The sequence below is a fragment of the Scyliorhinus torazame genome, chromosome 21 (genome assembly GCF_047496885.1).
Source record: "Scyliorhinus torazame isolate Kashiwa2021f chromosome 21, sScyTor2.1, whole genome shotgun sequence".
NCBI lineage: Eukaryota > Metazoa > Chordata > Chondrichthyes > Carcharhiniformes > Scyliorhinidae > Scyliorhinus > Scyliorhinus torazame.
In genome coordinates, this window is record NC_092727.1 from 111,494,221 (window position 1) to 111,516,616 (window position 22,396).

General features: G+C 47.1%; 1 protein-coding gene across 3 annotated transcripts in view; it reads left to right on the forward strand.

Moving 5' to 3' along the window:
• Positions 1-22,396, forward strand: part of etv4 (ETS variant transcription factor 4) — a 117,494-nt gene that overhangs the window by 57,083 nt on the left and 38,015 nt on the right. For all 3 annotated transcript variants that reach the window (XM_072487256.1, XM_072487258.1, XM_072487259.1), the window contains one exon: positions 10,506-10,574. In XM_072487256.1, the coding sequence (XP_072343357.1) occupies positions 10,506-10,574 (69 nt within the window). The remainder of the gene's footprint in view (positions 1-10,505; positions 10,575-22,396) is intronic.

Below are 22,396 nucleotides of genomic sequence, written 5' to 3' on the forward strand. Positions count from 1 at the left end.
GCATACAAATTAATGGGGACAAAGAAAAGCCACCATGGGGTTTGTTGCCTCTGCCGGGCTCCCTCTGGAGCCACATCCAAGTGGTCCTAATTGGAGTCCCATATTGAGGTGCACAAGACTAGTTCAGACCAGTCATCTCCCAAGTGTCACATTCATGGAAATGACTGGCACTGGTCCGAACTGGTCCTGTATCCCTCAATATGTAACTCCAGTTCAAACCAGTCATGCCCTTGTCAGAGGCCATGATGGTTGTTTGGCAAAGTGAGCAGCTGGTCCATGGTCCATGCGGGAATGGTGGCAAGGAAGCTCCGTTAATTTTAGAGGTCGTGCCCTATTTACATGCCAGCCGTTTATTTCCTGCCAGCTGTTAAAATCGGAGAGCAGAAGAACAGCAATGAGACAATTTACCAGATAATCTTTGTATTAGTACCGGGCAAAAGATAAGGGGTGGAATTCTCCCCCCCCCCCCCCCCCACGCCGGGTGGGAGAATCGCCCGGGCACCGCGTGAGCCCCGCCACGCCGTCCCGACGCCCGCACGCGATTCTCCCACCCACCCCCCAAACCGGCGTGGCGCGAATCACGGCTGGCCGCTGGGAGAATCGCCGCTTGCCGTTGGTAACGGGCGAGCGGCGATTCTCCGGCCCAGATGGGCCGAGCGGCCTGCCCAACACCACAGGTTCCCACTGGCGCCATCCACACCTGGTCGCTGCCGGCGGGAACAGCGCGGGAACACTGGGGGGGGCGGCCTGTGGGGGGGGGGCGAGGGGGGTTCCTGCACCGGGGGGTGGGGGGGGCTCAAAAGGGGTCTGGCCCGCGATCGGTGCCCACCGATCGGCGGGCCGGCCTCTCTGAAGGAGGACCTCCTTTCCTCCGCCGCCCCGCAAGGTCGATCCGCCATCTGCTTGCGCGGCGGCCGTGGGGAGGTCGGGAACCGCGCATGCGCGGGTGACATCATTTACATGGCATCGGTCGCGTCATTTACGCGGCGCCAAGGCCCGGCGCGCGTAAATGATGCTGCGCCGCTCCTAGCTCCCCGGGGGCGGGAGAATAGGGGTCTGGGAACGGCCTCCGACGCCGGAGTGAAACTCCGGTTTTCACTCTGGCGTCGGGATTTAGTCTCCCGATGGGAGAATTGCGCCCCTGAATCTCGGACTAGGGGAGGCCAAAGGCGAGGCGTGGGGCCCAGAAGAGCATATGGAGGTTTTGCCATAAGGTGCCATACTGCATCTCACCTCTCGCCCTAATTATTAATATTTTTTAAAAAAAATTTCCAAGTACCCAATTCATTTTTTCCCCCAATTAAGGGGCAATTTAGCATGGCCAATCCACCTAAGCTGCACATCTTTAGACTGTGGAAGGAAACTGGAGCACCCGGAGGAAACCCACGCAGACACGGAGAACGTGCAAACTCCACACAGACAGTGACCCAAGCCAGGAATCGAACCTGAGACCCTGGAGCTGTGAAGCAACAATGCTAACTACTGTGCTACCGTACCGCTCTTTGTTTTTAGAATTCTGTGTTATCTTTCCTCATAATTTGGGGAAATGTGGCTCTGGTTTGATTTCTATCCTAGGTACTCAAAAGCTCTCTGCTAAGCCTCCAGGTTTATGGTTTAAATATATTACACTTTATGCTTGTTGACAGATTGTGGTTTCATTTCCCTTTGTATTATTTCACCTTTTAAGGCACTGTGCACCATTGTTTTCTGCCAAATTAGTGAGGCCACTTTAATTGGATAGCCTGTTAACAGGCTGCCTATTTGTGGATACCTTTCAGGTAATGGAAGCTTGCAGCACTTATCGACTCTACTGAACTCTTTTGTAACACTGCCTTCAATGACTGCCCCTCCTCTGGGACCTGCCAGTAGGAGCTTGTTTTTCTGTGAATGGAGGCAGCAGCATTTCATTCATAAAATGGAGGGCTGAAAGACTTGAATTCCCAGCTGGAATTTCTGCGGTGTAGTATTTCACCAGACATTTCCCCTACAAGGGCACATGACTTCATCAGGGTGAAGTGAGCATGCCCAATGTAACTGGAGACTGTGCTAAATAGCTCAGCTGCCAAAAAGACTCGGCCAGATGTTAGTTCAGCGACAGCCCAGTGGAGTTCATGTGCTGCGATTTTCCTTTTTAAATTAACAATTGTTTTTTTGGCCTTCATTTGCTCCTATTCTCTCCAGAAGGTGCTGACCTCTGGCGGGACCCAGTCCTACAGCTGGCACTACATCTAAGCAGCCATTCTATATACATGAGACTAGACAGTGGGTGTCCAGAGGGTATCCACTCTCGTGAGACATCACAGCAGAACTCAAGCCCCTTTCACCTTTCATGCAAAAGTCACTGGATAGCATCAGGGACATGGACCCCAGGTTGATTTTCCTTTCTTAGCCTAGAGAAACTAAAGCCAATTTCAGTACTGCTGCATGATCGTGGTATAAAGAGTTTGGATGAGGAACATCACAAAGGATACTAACACATTTCCATTAGGGGAAGAAAGGAAGATAATCCATACGAATAAAGAATTCACCTCCCATCCTGGTCTGTGTTGATGCAGCTGATGCCAGACGAGCAACAGGGCTAGAGATAGAAATCAAATGGGGCAGGGTTGTCAATCCTGGGCACATCCCAATGGCCTTGACTACCAGGCATCCATAGAGCTGAGAGATATTAGGATTTGAGGAGGCGGTAGTGTCCTCTGCAGTGCGACAGTCTGACGATGCTCACAGACATACATTCACATTGGTGGGTGCTTTAATTCATTCATGAGATGTGGGCATCGCTATCAAGACCAGTATTTATTGCTCACCCCTAATTATTCTTGACAAGGGGGCAGTGAGCTGCCTTCATAAACCGCTGCAGTCCACCGGGCTTTGGTACGCCCACAGTGCTGTCAGAAAGGTAGTTCCAAGGTTTTGATCCTATGGTTGTGATAACTGGTGATATACAGTTCAAGTCAGGTTGGTAATGGCTCCCCTTTGCTTAATTTGCATTGACTAATTAATGCACTCACAGACACTCAACAGAAGTTACTGCCGCTGGGTGAGGGAGCAATAAAACTAGAAGGATAAAAATGTTCTCCCGAGGTTTGTGCAACAGGCATTGAAATATAAAGGGTAGATTTGTCACACTAATATGCCCCCTCTAATATCCCCCCTCTCCCCAGTGTCAAGCAGGGGTGGGACGTATGGGCAGACAGTTGTCCCTTCAGCTATGGGTGGCCCATCACAACCTCTGGAACAATCCGCTGGAATTCTCCCAACAGCGGTGGCGTAGCGGTATTGTCACTGGACTAGTAATCCAGTGACCCAGGTTAATGTTCTGGGGAATCGGTTCGAATCCCACCACAGCAGATGGCAAAATTTCAAAATCTGAAATGAAAAACCTGATGATAACCATGAAACCATTGTGGATGGTCGTAAAAACCCATCTGGTCCAATAATGTCCTTGGATTGGATTGGATTTGTTTATTGTCACATGTACCGAGGTACAGTGAAAAGTATTTTTCTGCGAGCTGCTCAACAGATCATTAAGTATATGGAAAGAAAAGGGAAGAAAAGAAAATATATAATAGGGCAACACAAGGTATTCAATGTAATTACATAAGCACCGGCATCGGGTGAAGCATACAGGGGTGTAGTGTTAATGAGGTCAGGCCAGAAGAGAGTCATTTAGGAGTCTGGTGACAGTGGGGAAGAAGCTGTTTTTGAGTCTGTTCGTGCGTGTCCTCAGACTTCTGTATCTCCTGCCCGATGGAAGAAGTTGGAAGAGTGAGTAAGCCGGGTGGGAGGGGCTTTGATTATGTTGCCCGCTTTCTCCAGGCAGCGGGAAATGTAGATAGAGTCAATGGATGGGAGGCAGGTTTGTGTGATGGACTGGGCTGTGTTCACGACTCTCTGAAGTTTCTTGTGGTCCTGGGCCGAGCAGTTGCCATACCAGGCTGTGATGCAGCCTGATAGGATGTTTTCTACGGTGCATCTGTAAAAGTTGGTAAGAGTCAATGTGGACATGCCGAATTTCTTTAGTTTCCCGAGGAAGTATAGGCGCTGTTGTTCTTTCTTGGTGGTAGTGTCGACGTGGGTGGACCAGGACAGATTTTTGAAGATGTGCACCCCTAGGAATTTGAAACTGCTAACCATCTCCACCTCGGCCCCGTTGATGCTGACAGGGGTGTGTACAGTACTTTGCTTCCTGAAGTCAATGACCAGCTCTTTAGTTTTGCTGGCATTGAGGGAGAGATTGTTGTCGCTACACCACTCCACTAGGTTCTCTATCTCCCTCCTGTATTCTGACTTGTCGTTATTCGAGATCCGGCCCACTATGGGTGTATCGTCAGCAAACTTGTAGATGGAGTTGGAACCAAATTTTGCCATGCAGTCGTGTGTGTACAGGGAGTAGCGTAGGGGGCTAAGTATGCAGCCTTGCGGGGCACCGGTATTGAGGACTATTGTGGAGGAGGTGTTGTTGTTCATTCTTACTGATTGTGGTCTGTGGGTCAGAAAGTCGAGGATCAGTTGCAGAGTGGGGAGCCAAGTCCTAGGTTTTGGAGCTTTGATATGAGCTTGGCTGGGATTATGGTATTGAAGGCGGAGCTGTCGTCAATAAATTTTACCCTCTACCCGATCTGGCCTACATGTGACTCCAGAACCGCAGCAACGTGGTTAGATGCTTCCTGAAATAGCCTAGCAAACCACTCACTTCAAGGATAATTAGGGATAGGCAATAAATAATAGCCCAGCCAGCGAAGCTCACATACCATGAATTAATTTTAAAAAGCTTCCCCTCAGGACCATGCAAGGTAATCACTGATCGCCCCCTTCCCACCCACTTGTGCCAGGGACCATAGTCTGCCCAAATATTAAGGGCATGTTAAACTATATACCAAAGATAGAAATGTAGCACTTGAGATGATTCCCATCCACCATGCCGGCATTCCAGGGGACAAAAGGGGATTCTGGCATGACCTGAGCGTGAAGGAAGCCGCATGTGGTTGTAAGAGGCAGGAACATGGGGCAAAATTCTCCGTAATCGGCGCGATGTCCACCGACCGGCGCCAAAAACGGCATGAATCAGTCCGGCATCGCGCCCCCCCAAAGGTGCGGAATCCTCCGCCCCTTGAGCGGCCGAGCCCTAACCTTGAGGGGCTAGGCCCGCGCCGGACTGATTTCCGCCCCGCCAGCTGGCGGGAAAGGCCTTTGGTGCCCTGCCAGCTGGCGCGGAAATGACATTGCCGGGCGGCGCATGCACGGGAGTGTCAGCGGACGCTCACGGCATCCCCACGCATGCGCAGTGGAGGGAGTCTCTTCCTCCTCCGCCATGGTGGAGACCGTGGCGAAGGCGGAAGGAAATGAGTGCCCCCAAGGCACAGGCCCGCCCGTGGATCGGTGGGCCCCGATCATGGGCCAGGCCACCGTGGGGTCACCCCCCGGGGCCAGATCGTCCCACGACCCCCTACTATCCCTAATTATCCGTAGCCCACCCGCGCCGCCTTGTCCCGCCAGTAAGAGAGGTGGTTTAATCCACGCCGGCGGAACAGGCATTCTAACAGCGGGATTTCGGCCCATCCGGGCCGGAGAATCGCCGGGGGGGGTTGCCGCCAACCGGCGCGGTGCAACTCCCGCCCCCGCCGAATATCCGGTGCCGGAGAATTCGGCAACAGGCGGGGGCGGGATTCATGCCAGCCCCCGGCGATTCTCCGACCCGGCGGGGGGTCGGAGAATCTCGCCCATGCTATCAGACTAGCATTCCAATTGTAGTGAGAAATTATCAGCACCATCGCCTCCTAACCTTTCTCTACCGTGCCATGAGAGTTCTGCCGATTTATGACTTGATTGGATGTTTGGATATACGTTGGTTGCCATGCAACCCTGCTCCATAAACGTGGTAATAGAGTGTAGGTGGCTCATGCGAGTGTTTAAAACGATGAGATAAATGAACTGCTAATGGGTTCTTATCACAAAGAGAGAGAACTTACCACCAGGTTCTGGCATGTTCCCCATTTTGAGTATTATTAATTTCTCGATCAGGATATCTAGGCCTGTGCATCAGGCCCTGAACACTGTCTGACATTGTCACCCAAGAATATGTGGTGGCGAGGCAAGTTAGCTTTCAAGCCGGAAAAGTTTGGACTTCCATTTTCTGATTGATGTTCCTGTATGTTTTTATTAAAAAAACGTTTCTGAGCGTATTTCTCCTGCCCCCTTCATCTTTCCAAATTGATATATTATCACATTTTTTTTACCTTCCGAAGTCAGGGCTGGTGAAACCTGCACTCCAATCCCGGGTAAAATGAGTGAACCGTGCAAATGGAACTCCCCCAGACTTGTAATTTGAAAGGGATTGATGGGACAGTTGTGTGACGACTAAACTAGTGCCCTATAATTATACTTCAGTACACATTATTTATTGCAATGATCTACAAACTCTCTCTGAAATCTTGCAGATGTTTGATTTTTTGTTTGATTTGTGGTCAGTGTTGTGCCTTTAGTGGAAAAATCATTCTGAATGAAAAACTGTTGGAGGGGAATTTCCTTTTGTGCGAACTCTTTGCATTGAATATATTCCCTTTTATGGTCTGGATTTATGGATACATAAACTGTTTATACACCAGCTTTAGCTGGGAGAGACTCATCAATTTTCGCAACTTGATTAACCCTTTGATGACTACAGGGATTTATGTTGTTAATTGGTGTGCATTCAGATTCCCCAAACGGCTCAAATGGGGAGTATGGGGCAAGTAAGTTTGTTTTTTATTCGACCATGGGGTGAGGGCAGGGCCAGCATTTGCTGCCCATCCCTAATTGCCCTTGAACTGAGCTAGCCCATTTCAGAGGGCATTTAGGGTAGCACGGTAGCACAGTGGTTAGCACAGTTGCTTCACAGCTCCACGTCCCAGGTTCGATTCCCGGCTTGGGTCACTGTCTGCGGAGTCTGCATGTTCTCCCCGTGTCTGCGTGCATTTCCTCCGGTTGCTCTGTTTTCCTCCCACAGTCCAAAGATGTGCAGATTAGGTGGATTGGCCATGCTAAATTGCCCTTAGTGTCCACAAAAGGTTAGGTGGGGTTACGGGGATAGGTTGGAGGTGTAGGCTTAAGTGGGATGTTCTTTCCAAGAGCCGGTGCGGATTCGATGGGCTGAATGGCCTCCTTCTGCACTGTAAATTCTATAATAATAGAGTTGCCAACATTTCTGTAGTTCTGAGTCACGTAACCAGACTAGGTGTGAACGGCAGATTTCCTTCAGTGAACCAGGTGTTTTTTTTTTTACGACAATCAGTAGTGGTTTCATGGTCATCATTAGACTTTAAATTCCAGATTTTTTATTGGATTCAAAGTTCACCATCTGCCAGGTCCCCAGAGTATCTGGATTATTAACTGGTGACTATACCACTACGCCACTGCCTCCCCGAGTGTAACTGAGCCTCAAGACTTGCAAGGTCCTAGGTTTGTTCACTGCTGAAAAAGCTGATGTCAGGCAGCACGGGGGCCCCGTGTTTAGCATTGCTGCCTCACGGCGCCGCAGTCCCAGGTTTGATCCCGGCTCTGGGTCACTGTCTGTGTGGAGTTTGCACACTCTCCCCATGTTTGCGTGGGTTTCGCCCCCACAACCCAAAGATGTGCAGGGTAGGTGGATTGGCCACGCTAAATTGCCCCTTAATTGGAAAAAATGAATTGGGTGCTCTAAATTTTTTTTAAAAAGAAGAAAAAGCTGGGGTCAGTCGGGAGCAGCAGTAGATGTGCACCAGCAGTCTGATCTTAATCACTGCCGAGTGACTGCTACATTTAAATAAGTGGTTATTAAGCTTCATGTCCATTTGAGGACCACTGGAGCACTTGGAGATGTGAGTATTAGATGAGATCAGTATGGTTCCAATGTACACTTGTCCAACCTGCTCAAACAGCCCATCAACATTCACTTTCCAAGCTCTGGCATCAAGATGACTCCCTTGACGATGGTAACATTTTGTTTGCGTGTATCACTGCCTTCAGGAGCCGATGAGGATAAAGATTAAATTGGATGGGAAATACATATAGAGTGATTTTACAGATCCACGCAATTCTAGAACTCCTTCCTTAACAGCACTGTGGGTGTACCTACACCCCACAGACTGCAGTGGTTGAAGGAGGCGGCCCACCACCACCTTCTCAAGGGCAATTCGAGATGAACAATAACTGTTGGCCCAGCCAGCAGAATTAGAGCATAATTGGAAAATGGGGCTAATGCTAAAAATGGTTTTGCTGATTATTTATTTTATAGTTCAGAAATGATTAGTAGTGCTCACTTGTTTCCAATATGCATTGCTGGTGGTCAAAGCTCCTCTCTAGACTCGTAAAACATATCAAATAATCAGAGTTATACAGTACAGAGAGAGGCCCTTCTGCCCATCATGTCTGTGCCAGCCATCAAGCACCTATCTATTCTAATCCCATTTTACTGCACTTGGTCCATAGCCTTATCTGCAATGGAGTTTCAAGTTCACATCTAAATGCTTCTTAAATGTTGTGAGGGTTCCTGCCGCTGCCACCCTAACAGGCAGGGAGTTCCAGATTCCCACCACCCTCTAGGTGAAAAGGTTGTTCCTTAAATCCCCTCAACCTCCTGCCCTTTATCTTAAATCTATTTCCCTGGTTAGTGCCCCTCTACTAAGAGTAAAAGTCTCTTTCTATCTGCCCTATATATGTCCCTCATAATGTTGTATACCTCAATCATGGCCCCCTCGCCCTTCTCTGCTCTGAGAACAACCCCAGCCTCTCTTCATTGCTGAAACGCTCCAGCCCAGGCAACATCCAAATGAACCTCCTCTGCACCTTTTCTAGTGCAATCACATCCTTTCTATAGCGTGGCAACCAAAGCTGCATGGAGTACTTTAGCTGTGGCCTTATGAGTGTTTTACAGTATCCCATACACCTTCTTAACTACCATATCTACCTGTCCTGTTGCTTTCAGGGATCTATGGACATGCACCCCAAGGTCCCTCTGGTCCTCTATCTCTCCAAGGGTCCTATTTTTCATTGTGTATTCCCTTGCATTGTTAGTCCTTTAAAAATGCATCACCTCACAATTTTCAGGGTTAAATTCTATTTGCCACTTTCTGTCCATCTGACCAGGACCAAGGACCTTGTTAAAAGCCTCACTGAAGTCCGTAGACTACTACATCAATTGCACTGCCTTCATTTACGCACCTACTCACCTCCTCGAAAAATTCAATCAAATTTGTTAGACTAAATTACTAAGTTATTCAAAAGTGTATTTTTTCACTTATGACACTTCTTTTAATTTCGCAGGACCTGAATGTTGCTGGTAAGGCCAGTAGTTATTGTCCATTCCTAGTTGCCCTTGATGGTAGTTGAGAGCATATTCTTGAGTACAACTAATGGTTCGCTGGGTCATTTCAGAGGACCATTGAGAGCCCACTGTATTGGTGCATGTCTGAAGTCACAAATAGACTAGATCATGTAAGGATGGCAGATTTTCCTTCCTTAATGGGCATTGGTGAACAGGGTGGCTGTGCCAACACATTGGGAGTTTCATGGTCACCATTACTGATATTGCCCGGGGTTTTGTGCACCCCCCCACCCCTGGTGGGGTTCCAACAGCAGAGGCAGCTCACCATTGGTTGCCGATGGGAAGGTCCAATCCCGCCAAAGTTAATGCCCATTTGCGTTGCTCGTCAACAGCATTGCCGTGGAACCCACCTTGGGTGGGTCACCTTTGGAGTGACCAGAAGGTTCCTCCAGTGGGGCAGAAAAATCCTGGCCATTGTCTTGTTTAGTTCCAGTTTTTATTTAATATATGAATTTAGATTACACAAAAAACAAGATCATCTATTCCAGGAATCTGGGAGAACGCTCCCTACATCCTGCGAATAGTGTCGTGGGCCGAATTTTCCGTTCTTTTTTCAAAGTGCTGGATCAGGCGAGATGCCAGCTGCACAGCTGACTTTTCTTGTCATATTTTCCAGCACTTTGATTAGAAAAATGCTGGAGGTGTGTCCCATGTCATCACACTGACCAGCAGAGATTGCGGCACCATTTAGAAAGGGTGTCTCATTCTCGAGCACAAAAAACAAACGGGAACCCACGCACATGGGAAACCCAGAACCCAAGACTAGTAAACATGGATTTCTTAGGTAGACATTCATACTCGTTAGCAAGTGATCGCCAAAGAAGAAGAACTGAATGATGCTTTGTAGTAACATAAACCTCAAATGGTCTCATATTTATGAAGCTCAATAATAGGGTGGAATTATACCCTTTTAGAATACAATGCAATTTACACCTCACACTTTTTGTACCTTACTGTTTTGTGTTAATAGATTATCCGTTTGCTGGTTTTGATGCTGCGTTTATACTGCTGTGGATTAATAGCTACCATAAAGTTGTCTTTGAGACTCAATGTATTGATCAATCTGTTAAAGTAGATCCGGTTTAAGGTTACTCAGGCTTGTGATATACTTGTGAAACTACAGAACTTCAATCTAACCAGCTCTGCTTTCTCTTTCCCCTAGATATTCCTGGCTGTCCTTCCATGTACGTGCCTAATGAAGGTTACCCAAATCAGTCCAGCAATGTGGAAGGTAAAATCATAGACTCTAGAATGAGAAAGTTCTGCCAGGATATTAACTTCTCCACATCAGAATGACCATTTCACAATGGTCACTGTCTCAGTCTGTAAATTGTGTCTAATGTCCGGAGTGTGTAATGCGTATATATACTGGGACCAGTGAGATAGATCGCAATCGACACTTTTATCCTGTCTACCGGCACCAGGTTTTTGTTCATTAATCGTCCTTTTTCTTTTGGTTTCTCAGTAAATATTTAAAGCATCTGCTTCCTTATAATTTTATTTTTATTCACCAGTACATCTTGTTTTATCTCTTGGGAGAGCGACAAATTACTTTCGAACATTTAGCATTGTTCGAGCAGGTGCTAGTTTAAAAATAAATTGAATAAGAAAGTTGGGAATGAAATTTAGTCATGAAACTAGTAGGCACTGGTGTGGTGAATCTTCTGACTAGCTTGCCGCTCCTTCATGAATTGGAGTGTTTTGACTTCCTGAGTGGTTAGTGGTTTGCAGCCAATCAGGGGGCAAACATTCCCGTCCAGCCCACCACGGAAATCGTCATGGGCGGGATGGAAAATTTGACGAACCATTGAAAGGTCCGTGGACCTCTGGCGGGAATTTACGGTCTCAGGGCGGCAGGATTGGAAAACCCTGCCCATGATCTTTTGTTGAAGTTGTGCAACAATTTCTGTAACAGATCCAATGGAACAATACAAAAATTTCCAGTCTTCTTTCCTTCCATTTTGAAGGAGTTCACCTATGTGCCTAATGGCCAAGTACTTATTCTTCCGATGCAATTCAAAAGCGAATGTTGGCAGACTGGTGTCCGCACACTAGTTAGAAATTAGGAGCAGGACCCCTAGCTTCTTCCTGTTGGGCCAAACTCAAAGAGAGCAGTTGTACCATCCCGACTGCTATTCCAGCAGACATCTGCTAAGTCTGCACAGGATATTGTGCAGTTCATTTCCACATGAATGCTTCCATTCACTTCCATTTCCAAGGGGTGACCATTGATCCGGAGTTTAATTTTTATAAGGGCAACTTTTCCTTTTTAAATTTAGAGTACCCAATTCATTTTTTCCAATCAAGGGGCAATTTAGCGTGGCCAATCCACCTAGCCTGCACACCTTTGGGTTGTGGGGGTGAAACCCACGCAGACACGGGGAGAATGTGTAAACTCCACACGGACAGTGACCCAGAGCCGGGATCGAACCAGGGACCTCGGCGCCATGAGGCAGCAGTGCTAGCCACTGTGCCACCGTGCTGCCCTGATAAGGGCAACTTTAGGGGATGGTGATGCGGTTCAGCTTCATCAGTCCATCGTGTTCAGGCCGATGGATTTGCAAAGCCCGGGCCTGAGGGGGATTTGGCTTACGGCCTGGGCGGTACGCATACTGACGACTCTGGCAGCCTTGTCTTGGGCGTATCCTTTGGCCGCAGGTACAGTACACTTGTAACTGCTCCCCAAACTCTTCTGGGGAAGATTCTCTAACATTTCAGGGAGTCTGCGGCCTTTGGCGCACATTCTTGCATGCTGTGGCTGAGTGGTGAACGGGTGGTTGGTGGGGCACAGAGTTGCTTTCTACAGGGAGCCTGGTTTTCCTATACTATGGACGTCTGACATTGAGCACACTACAGTCCATTGACTCTTGGAGTTCTTGGTCTCCTTCATCGTCATTTTCCAGGTTTCCCAGCTATTTGGCTCTTTTGAGGTCAGGGGTTGGTTCTACAAGCAGTTTTCGCGGTGTTACGCCATTGTTTATCCCGCATACCAGTTTGTTCCATAGCATCTCTGGCAGGAGCGACCCTTACTCAGTGTTCTGCCAGTTTCCTGAGCCTGGTCAGGAACTCCATTACAGGTTCTCCAGGGATTCATCTGGCTGTATTAAACCTGTAGCACTGGAGACTTACCGATGTTCTTGGGTTGTAGTGGTTTGCTAATAATTCTACCAGCTCGTTAAATATTTTGGGGCTGCCGGGTAAGTCGGACTTTTAATGATGTCGAATGTGGGGGCTCCACAAGCAGTCAAAGGTATTACCTTTTGGCGGTCGTCACTTTCAAAGCAATTCACATGAAAGAAATAGCGCATTATTTCGACAAACTGAGTCAATTCCCCACACTCGCATCATGCGGCTCAATTTTCCCAAATAATGGCATTTCTAGGGTCTCTTCATCCACTTCTTTACCAGAAGTATTGGCTTTTTTTCAGGCAGGGCTGTCCACAATCCTGTTCTTGCTCCTCATCGCCAGTGTAGTTAAACCAAGAGACGAGACGAGAAGATGAAGGTTTAACTAATTTTATTTCAGACTCACAAGTAAAGCCGCACCCATGGTGCACAAAACAAGTGTGCCAGCCCGGGACTCCTGGTCTGGGCTGGTATTTAAAGGGCTTGGTAACGAGTCGCAGCTGGACAGGCCTCCGCCCGTTACTATGAGAACTCGTGCTCCACGGGCCCGACAGGGACATGGATGAGTGATTCCCCGTGGTCCTCATGAGGGTTATTGCTAAGTCATTTTATGTCCCTTTAAAATGAAAAACATCAGGCGGCACGTGGCACAGTGGTTAGCATTGCTGCCTATGGTGCTGAGGACCCGGGTTCGAATCCCGGTCCTGGGTCACTGTCCGTGTGGAGTTTGCACATTCTCCCCGTGACTGTGTGGGTTTCGCCCCCACAACCCAAAGATGTGCAGGTTAGGTGGATTGGCCATGCTAAATTGTCCCTTAATTTGGAAAAAAAATTTGGGTACTCTAAATTTATAAAAGAAAATGAAGAACATCATTTTTGATGTGGTAGCCAATCATTTGGAAGAAATGAGCATTTATCATGTATTGGGAAATTAGGATGATTTAATTTTTACAAATGCCAGACATTCTACAACCCGACTACCTCAGAATTTTGGTGTGTCATTACTGTCGGTTTAAGTAGGTTGTTCGCCCCTAAATTTACTTTAATCGTCTACATAAGAGATAAATATTAAAAGTAGTTGTAACAGGATCGAGGAAGGGTAGGAAAGTTACCCACCTCCTTGAATTAGTTTTTGTTTCAATTGCGCATTTCCACCATGTATATAATGGCCACACTCAGGCAAATTAATCCAGTGAAATTGCTGAGTCTAAAAGCACAAAATCAAACTTAAAACATTGACTGTCATTACTTTAGTTGTCACAATACATTGAATTAATTGATGTCTTCCTGTCAGCATTAAACTTTTATGTAAACATTTTGAAAGAATGAATTTTAAAAAAATACTGAATAAAGAATCTCTGAATATTCTTCACAGTTGATTTGAATGAAGGCAGTGCGCCATCTTTAGACAACTGGAGAAACAACTGGACTAACTGATGCTAGTGGAGCATCTTCCAAATCATTTCCACTTACTGAGCCTTGTCCACACGACCCTGAATGACCTCTGCTAATATGCCAAGGGAGCAGTCGATTTCCTGCCTCGGGCCCTGGCTACCTTTCCCATGTGCCGCTCCCTGAACTTCCACCTCCAAGGCTGCCACTTCCCTTCCCAAGAGGGTTGCTGCTTCCCTTCCAACACTGGTGTTGACCTTCCTTAACCCGCAGCTATTTCTCTCGCCTGCCGCAAGCCACCTCGCCCACAGGTCCAAGCATCCTGCCCATTAATCAGCCCCTCCAGCATTTTCTATCTTACTACCTGAGATTTCCTTTTTACAGTTTAAATGCAGTTCCTCCTCACTCGCAAAGAGACCAGATGGTGGTTGCTGTGCAAAAGAAGATAAATGCAAGCACAAGGTGGAAAATAAACTGGGCGATTTATGGAACCAACAATAGATCCAAGTTCCTTAGCTGATTAACAGGCCATAAGACCATGAGACATAGGAGCAGAATTAGGACACTCGACCCATCGAAGCGCTGCCATTTAATCATGGCTGATTTGTTTCTCATCCCCATTCTCTTGCCTTCGTCCCTTAACCCCAGATTCCCTTATTAATCAAGAACCTATCTATCTCTGTCTTATAAACACTCAGTGATTTGGCCTCCATGACCTTCTGCGGCAACGAGTTCCACAGATTCACCATCCTCTGGCTGAAGAAATTCCTCCTCATCTCTGTTTTAAAGGATTGTCCCATCAGTCTGAGGCTGTGCCCTTGGGTTGTAGTTTTTCCTACTAGTGGAAACATCCTCTCCACGTCCACTCTATCCAGGCCTCTCCGTATCCTGTAAGTTTTAGTAAGATCCCCCCTCATCCTTCTAAACTCCATAGAGTACAGACTCAGTCCTCAACCGTTTCTTATATAACAAGCTCTTCATTCCAAGATAATTCTTGTGAACCTCCTCTGGACCCTTTCCAAGGCCAGGACATCCTTCCTTCGGACCCCAAACTGCTTACAATACTCTAAATGGGGTCTGAGTAGAGCCGTATACAGCCTCAAAAGTACATCTCTTCTCTTGCATTCTAGCCCTCTCAACATGAATGCTAATGTTGTATTTGCCTTCCTAACTGCTGACATGTTAACCTTAGAAGTCCCTTTGTCCTTCTGATTTCCTCAGCATTTTTCCATTTAGAAAACAGTCTGTTCCTCCATTCATCCTACCAAAGTGCATAACCATCTATGATTTGTCAAGAATTAAGGCACCCAGTATCTTGAGATCGCATCCAAATGTAGCAGGCTTTTACAGTTCACCTCTGACGTTTTCATCACTCTTGTGGTATTTAGTTGGCCACATCCAATTGATTGCGGTTAGACCATTGATTTTGGATAACTGCAGGTTGCTGAAGGATGCCATTTGGCCCATCATGTGTGCACCAGCTCTCCAAACGAGCATCGTAGCTTAGTGCCATTTCCCTGCCTTTCCCCCCCACCCTTGTACATTGTTTCTGTTCAAATAATCATCTAATGCCCTCTTGAATGCCTCAATTGAACCTGCCTCCACCACACTTCCAAGTAGTCCATTTCAGAAGTGAACCACTCATTATGTGAATAGGTTTCCTCTCACATCACATCACAATATAGGTATAGTTGTTGAGGTCATGGGGCAATTGTGTAATTTATTTTTCATACAGTTTCTATTCAATTCCAACAGAAAATGTCACTTGGCATATTTTTGACTAATATATGTTAAATCAGCAGGCTACAAACACGATTCACGGGAATGGCCAGAGGCACAGTCCTTTGAGTGAGAAACTAAAACTGCCAGCTCAATTGAATGTAAAATAGCCCATGGCCCTATTAGGAGAAAAATATGCAGTTTTCCCAATATCCCAACCAACATCACCGGAAACAAATTACCCACTTATTTATCCCATGCTATTTGAGAGACCTCTATTTGTAAGGCCCCTAAAGGAGAGCAATATGTCTACTCGTATAATATTGAAAAGTCAAATCACCATGCCTGTAAACCAGAATGGTCGTATTAAAGTGCATGTCAAGTTTTCAGATGTTCATTCTGTACTGTTTATTTTCAACACCACTTCAGTTAAGTCAAATGGTGGGCCTGTGACATTTACTTTCCATGCAAAATTATTCTGTCCTTCCAAATTTGGGCTGTGCACTTTGAATGAGAAATTAAAACTGACTGCCGCATTAACTGATACCATGAGGAGAAAAACAAGCAGTTATCCCAATCTCGTTGTAATTAAGGGAGTTATAAAATAAATGTATTGACACAACATTGAAGCATTGGCTCAAGTGATGTTCTTCCGATAACGTGTTGACACTGATATGGTAAATAAGACTAGAGATAAAATTGAATATAGAAAACAGTATAATCTGTGCAAAAATGATTATGGGATTTGATAGGGTACATACAGAGAAACTATTTTCACCAGTTAGGGATTCCAGAGCATGGCACACATTTGAATTGGGCCTTTTAGGAGTGAAATTAGAAAGTGTTGCTTCTCACAAAGAGCAGTGGATATCCAGAACTCTCCCTTAAAGTTGATGGATGTTGGGTTAATTGAACTTTCCCAGGCTGAGATCAATTTTTGTTGTTGTTTTAAGTCTATCAAAAGGGCAGCACGGTGGCGCACTGCTGCCTCATGGCATCGAGGTCCCAGGTTCGATCCCGGGTCCTGGGTCCTGTCAATGTGGAGTTTGCACTCTCCCCACGGATTCGCCCCCACAACCCAAAGATGTGCAGGGTAGATGGATTGGCCACGCTAAATTGCCCCTTAATTGGAAAAAATGAATTGGGTACTCTAAATTTCTTAATCAAGGGACGTTGAACAAAGGCAGATAGATGGAGCTGAAGTTCTAATCAAACATGATCTCATTGGCCTACTGCTGCTACAGATAACTTGCTTGATTTGGCAATTAGCACAGATACCTGATGGGCAAAGCCGGGTCTTCTATGACCCACACATAAATTCAGGCATTCAAGCAGAGTTATAGAACATAGAACGATACAGCGCAGTACAGGCCCTTTGGCACACGATGTTGCACTGAAACAAAAGCCATCTAACCTACACTATGCCATTATCATCCATATGCTTATCCAATAAACTTTTAAATGCCCTCAATGTTGGCGAGTTCACTACTGTTGCAGGTAGGGCATTCCACGGCCTCACCACTCTTTGCGTAAAGAACCTACCTCTGACCTCTGTCCTATATCTATTACCCCTCAGTTTAAAGTTATGTCCCCTCGTGCCAGCCATTTCCATCCACGGGAGAAGGCTCTCACTGTCCACCCTATCTAACCCCCTGATCATTTTGTATGCCTCTATTAAGCCTCCTCTTAACCTTCTTCGCTCCAATGAAAACAACCTCAAGTCCATTAGCCTTTCCTCATAAGATTTTCCCTCCATACCAGGCAACATCCTGGGAAATCTCGTCTGCACCCTCTCAAAAGCCTCCACGTCCTTCCGATAATGCGGTGACCAGAACTGTACGCAATACTCCAAATGAGGCCGTACCAGAGTTTTGTACATCTGCAACATGACCTCATGACTCCGGAACTCAATCCCTCTACCAATAAAGGCCAACACTCCATAGGCCTTCTTCACAACCCTATCAACCTGGGTGGCAACTTTCAGGGATCTATGTACATGGACACCTAGATCCCTCTGCTCATCCACACTTCCAAGAACTTTACCATTAGCCAAATATTCCGCATTCCTGTTATTCCTTCCAAAGTGAATCACCTCACACTTCTCTACATTAAACTCCATTTGCCACCTCTCAGCCCAGCTCTGCAGCTTATCTATGTCCCTCTGTAACCTGCTACTTCCTTCCACACTGTCAACAACACCACCGACTTTAGTGTCGTCTGCAAATTTACTCACCCACCCTTCTACGCCCTCCTCTAGGTCATTGATAAAAATGACAAACAGCAACGGCCACAGAACAGATCCTTGTGGTACGCCACTTGTAACTGAACTCCATTCTGAACATTTCCCATCAACCACCACCCTCTGATCTCTTTCAGCTAGCTAATTTCTGATCCACATCTCTAAATCACCCTCAATCCCCAGCCTCCATATTTTCTGCAATAGCCTACCGTGGGGAACCTTATCAAACGCTTTACTGAAATCCATATACACCACATCAACTGCTCTACCCTCGTCTACCTGTTCAGTCACCTTCTCAAAGAACTCGATAAAGTTTGTGAGGCATGACCTACCCTTCACAAAGCCATGCTGACTATCCCTGATCATATTATTCCTATCTAGATGATTATAAATCTTTTCTCTTATAATCCCCTCCAAGACTTTACCCACTACAGACGTGAGGCTCACCGGTCTGTAGTTGCCGGGGTTGTCTCTACTCCCCTTTTTGAACAAAGGGACCACATTTGCTATCCTCCAGTCCTCTGGCACTATTCCTGTAGCCAATGATGACATAAAAATCAAAGCCAAAGGCCCAGCAATCTCTTCCCTGGCCTCCCAGAGAATCCTAGGATAAATCCCATCAGGCCCCGGGGACTTATCTATTTTCAGCCTGTCCAGAATTGCCAACACCTCTTCCCTACGTACCTCAATGCCATCTATTCTAATAGCCTGGGTCTCAGCATTCTCCTCCACAACATTATCTTTTTCCTGAGTGAATACTGACGAAAAATATTCATTTAGTATCTCGCCTATCTCTTCAGACTCCACACACAACTTCCCATCCCTGTCCTTGACTGGCCCTACTCTTACCCTAGTCATTCGCTTATTCCTGACATACCTATAGAAAGCTTTTGGGTTTTCCTTGATCCTACCTGCCAAATACTTCTCATGTCCCCTCCTTGCTCGTCTTAGCTCTCTCTTTAGATCCTTCCTCGCTACCTTGTAACTATCCATCGCCCCAACTGAAACTTCACACCTCATCTTCACATAAGCCTCCTTCTTCCTCTTAACAAGAGATTCCACTTCTTTGGTAAACCACGGTTCACTCGCTCTACGCCTTCCTCCCTGCCTGACCGGTACGTACTTATCAAGAACACGCAGTAGCTGTTCCTTGAACAAGCTCCACTTATCCAGTGTGCCCAACACTTGCAGCCTACTTCTCCAACCTATCCCCCCCAAGTCACGTCTAATGGCATCATAATTGCCCTTCCCCCAGCTATAACTCTTGCTCTGCGGTGTATACTTATCCCTTTCCGTCACTAATGTAAACGTCACCGAATTGTGGTCACTGTCCCCAAAGTGCTCTCCTACCTCCAAATCTAACACCTGGCCTGGTTCATTACCCAAAACCAAATCCAACGTGGCCTCGCCTCTTGTTGGCCTGTCAACATATTGTGTCAGGAAACCCTCCTGCACACATTGTACAAAAAACGACCCATCTAATGTACTCGAACTATATCTTTTCCAGTCAATATTTGGAAAGTTAAAGTCTCCCATAATAACTACCCTGTTACTTTCGCTGTTATCCAGGATCATCCTCGCCATCCTTTCCTCTACATCCCTAGAACTATTTGGAGGCCTATAGAAGACTCCCAACAGTGTGACCTCTCCTTTCATGTTTCTAACCTCAGCCCATACTACCTCGGAAGATGAGTCCTCATCTAGCATCCTCTCCGCCACCGTAATACTGCTCTTGACTAGCAGCGCCACACCTCCCCCTCTTTTGCCTCCTTCTCTGAGCTTACTAAAACACCTAAACCCCGGAACCTGCAACATCCATTCCTGTCCCTGCTCTGTCCATGTCTCTGAAATGGCCACAACATCGAAGTCCCAGGTACCAACCCATGCTGCCAGTTCCCCTACCTTATTTTGTATACTCCTGGCATTGAAGTATACACACTTCAAACCACCTACCTGAACACTGGCCCTCTCCTGCGACGTCAAATCTGTGCTCCTGACCTCTATACTCTCTTTCTCCCGTACCCTAAAACTACAATCCAGGTTCCCATGCTCCTGCTGCATTAGTTTAAACCCCCCCCAAAGAGCACTAACAAATCTCCCCCCCAGGATATTTGTGCCCCTCAGGTTCAGATGTAGACCAGCCTGTCTGTAGAGGTCCCACCTTCCCCAGAAAGAGCCCCAGTTATCCAGAAATCTGAATCCCTCCCGCCTGCACCATCCCTGTAGCCACGTGTTTAATTGCTCTCTCTCCCTATTCCTCATCTCATTATCACGTGGCACGGGCAACAACCCAGAGATAACAACTCTGTTTGTTCTAGTTCTGAGCTTCCATCCTAGCTCCCCGAAAGCCTGCCTGACATCCTTGTCCCCTTTCCTACCTATGTCGTTAGTGCCAATGTGGACCACGACTTGGGGCTGCTCCCCCTCCCCCTTAAGAACCCGGAAAACACGATCCGAGACATCACATACCCTTGCACCTGGGAAGCAACATACCAAACGTGAGTCTCTCTCGCTCCCACAAAATCTCCTATCTGTGCCCCTGACTATCGAGTCCCCAATTACTAATGCTCTGCTCCTCTCCCCCCTTCCCTTCTGAGCAACAGGTTCTTTGTACATGAAGGGTGGAATTTTCCAGACCCTCCTGGGATATTCTGGTCCCATAGAAGTCAGTGGACCTTTGATTGGCACTCCGCATTTTCCGGCCCAGCCCCATCTCCTCCCCACCAGGGCCATAGAAATCTGCCCCGAGTCTCATTTTGAATAATAGAATTTAACACCACAGATCCAGCTGTCCTGTTCTCTAGAATCATTTCAGTCCATTGCCCTGTCCTCTCCCATTGCCTTTTATATTTTTATAGTAGTTCAGGGCTGGAATTCTCCGCCCTCACCCATGACTGGGATTCTCTAGCAGCAAATTCGCCATTCTCGTTGACAGCGGTGGCGGGCGAACTCAGATCGGAGAATCCTGGCCCTGATGCCAAAAGAAATCAGACAATAAAAAAATATATAATGGGCGCAATTCTTTTAGCCACATGCTGCCTGACGCTTGCAGTGCAAAGAAACATATGGCTATTCAATGCAACCCACGTTGCATAAGAGGCCTGAATGGGGAATATGTGGCCGAGGCCGCACATAGTACTGTTTTGTACAGTGGTGAGCTCCGCTCGCTGGAACTTCCCATTGTGGCGCGAGATCACGATGCCATTTTGAAATGGCGCCCTGTTCTCTGAGGCCCCCAAAGTGATCCACAACCTCCCCTCCCCCAGCGCGAAAGCACTATGGGAGGGTCCGCAGCCCCCCTCCAACCCCTAACACCCACGCAGGGCACCCCTGGCCCGATCGCGCGTGTGCATAAAATTCCAGCTTAGCACCTTGGCAGTGCCAAACTGGCATCCTGGTAGTGCCCATGCCACCTGGCAGTTCCACCTGGGCACCTTGACAGTGCCAGACTGGCACCCAAGTGGCACCAGCAGTGCCAGGGCACCACCACCAAAGGGTATGCAGCTGGGGGTCGCTGATTCCTTGGGAGACCCCCGCAAGTGCCGTTCCATCTGGTCCCCATTCATGGGGACCAGTGCTGAACGGCGCTCACCTGATGTCTCCGAAGCGAAGGGGATGAATCCCAAAGCTTCAGGTACTTCGGGAATCTGAACATTAGAATGAGGCTAGCTGTCTCGCTCTAATAAAAAGATTTGCCAAGAAGCGATCCCGCCCATTGTGGGCGGGATTCACATCACGTCTCGCCAGATCGCGTTGGACTTCGCAAGACATTGCGAGTCGAGTAGATCCCGGGAGCGGGGTCTCCCAGCTTTAATCAGCCAAGCTGCGCCGCGGCGAGCTGCTTTTCCGGCACAGCGCGTCCATTGGATCGCGCCCATTGTGAATGACCTTTATAATTGTTAAGCAAACATGAAGAATATATGGCCAGAATTCTCCGGTTGTTGCAATTCAATTTTCCCGGCGACAACGCACCCCCGCCAACGGGTTCAAGGCGGCGTGAGGTGGTTACAATTTGATATCCCATTGACACTCAATAGAAAGATAGAATACTGCCACCAATGAATGGTGCCTGGCCAAGAAACACACAGCTGGCGGACCAGAGAATCCCGCCCATAGCTACTAACGTCAACATCCAGACTTAAAATCTGAAGTTAAGCCAAGACACATGTGCACTGTATTCTGAAGGGCACACTAAACAGTTATGACATTGCATATCTCCTGATGTCTATTATTTGAGTACAGCTCACTCTGAACAGGCAATTTACATCCCCCAAAGTGTTCAGCAATCCAGACTCTCAATTGTTTGCACTTAAGTCAAATTTGTTCCCCCTTAAAAATGTAAACACACCAAGAGGAACATTTCCAAGATACTAAGAATGTCTTCACAAAGTCCATCTATTTCTATACACTGGAATTATACATCTGAAGTGTTTTGAGCATAGCAAGTGCTCATACAAATAATTATCAATCAGCATTGCAAAGTTAAGCACTACATTTTCTTGAGTACTGCAAAAAATGAGTACTAGAATTGAATTTTACCGTTTTGCAGCATAAATCACAGACTCAAAAATTAATAT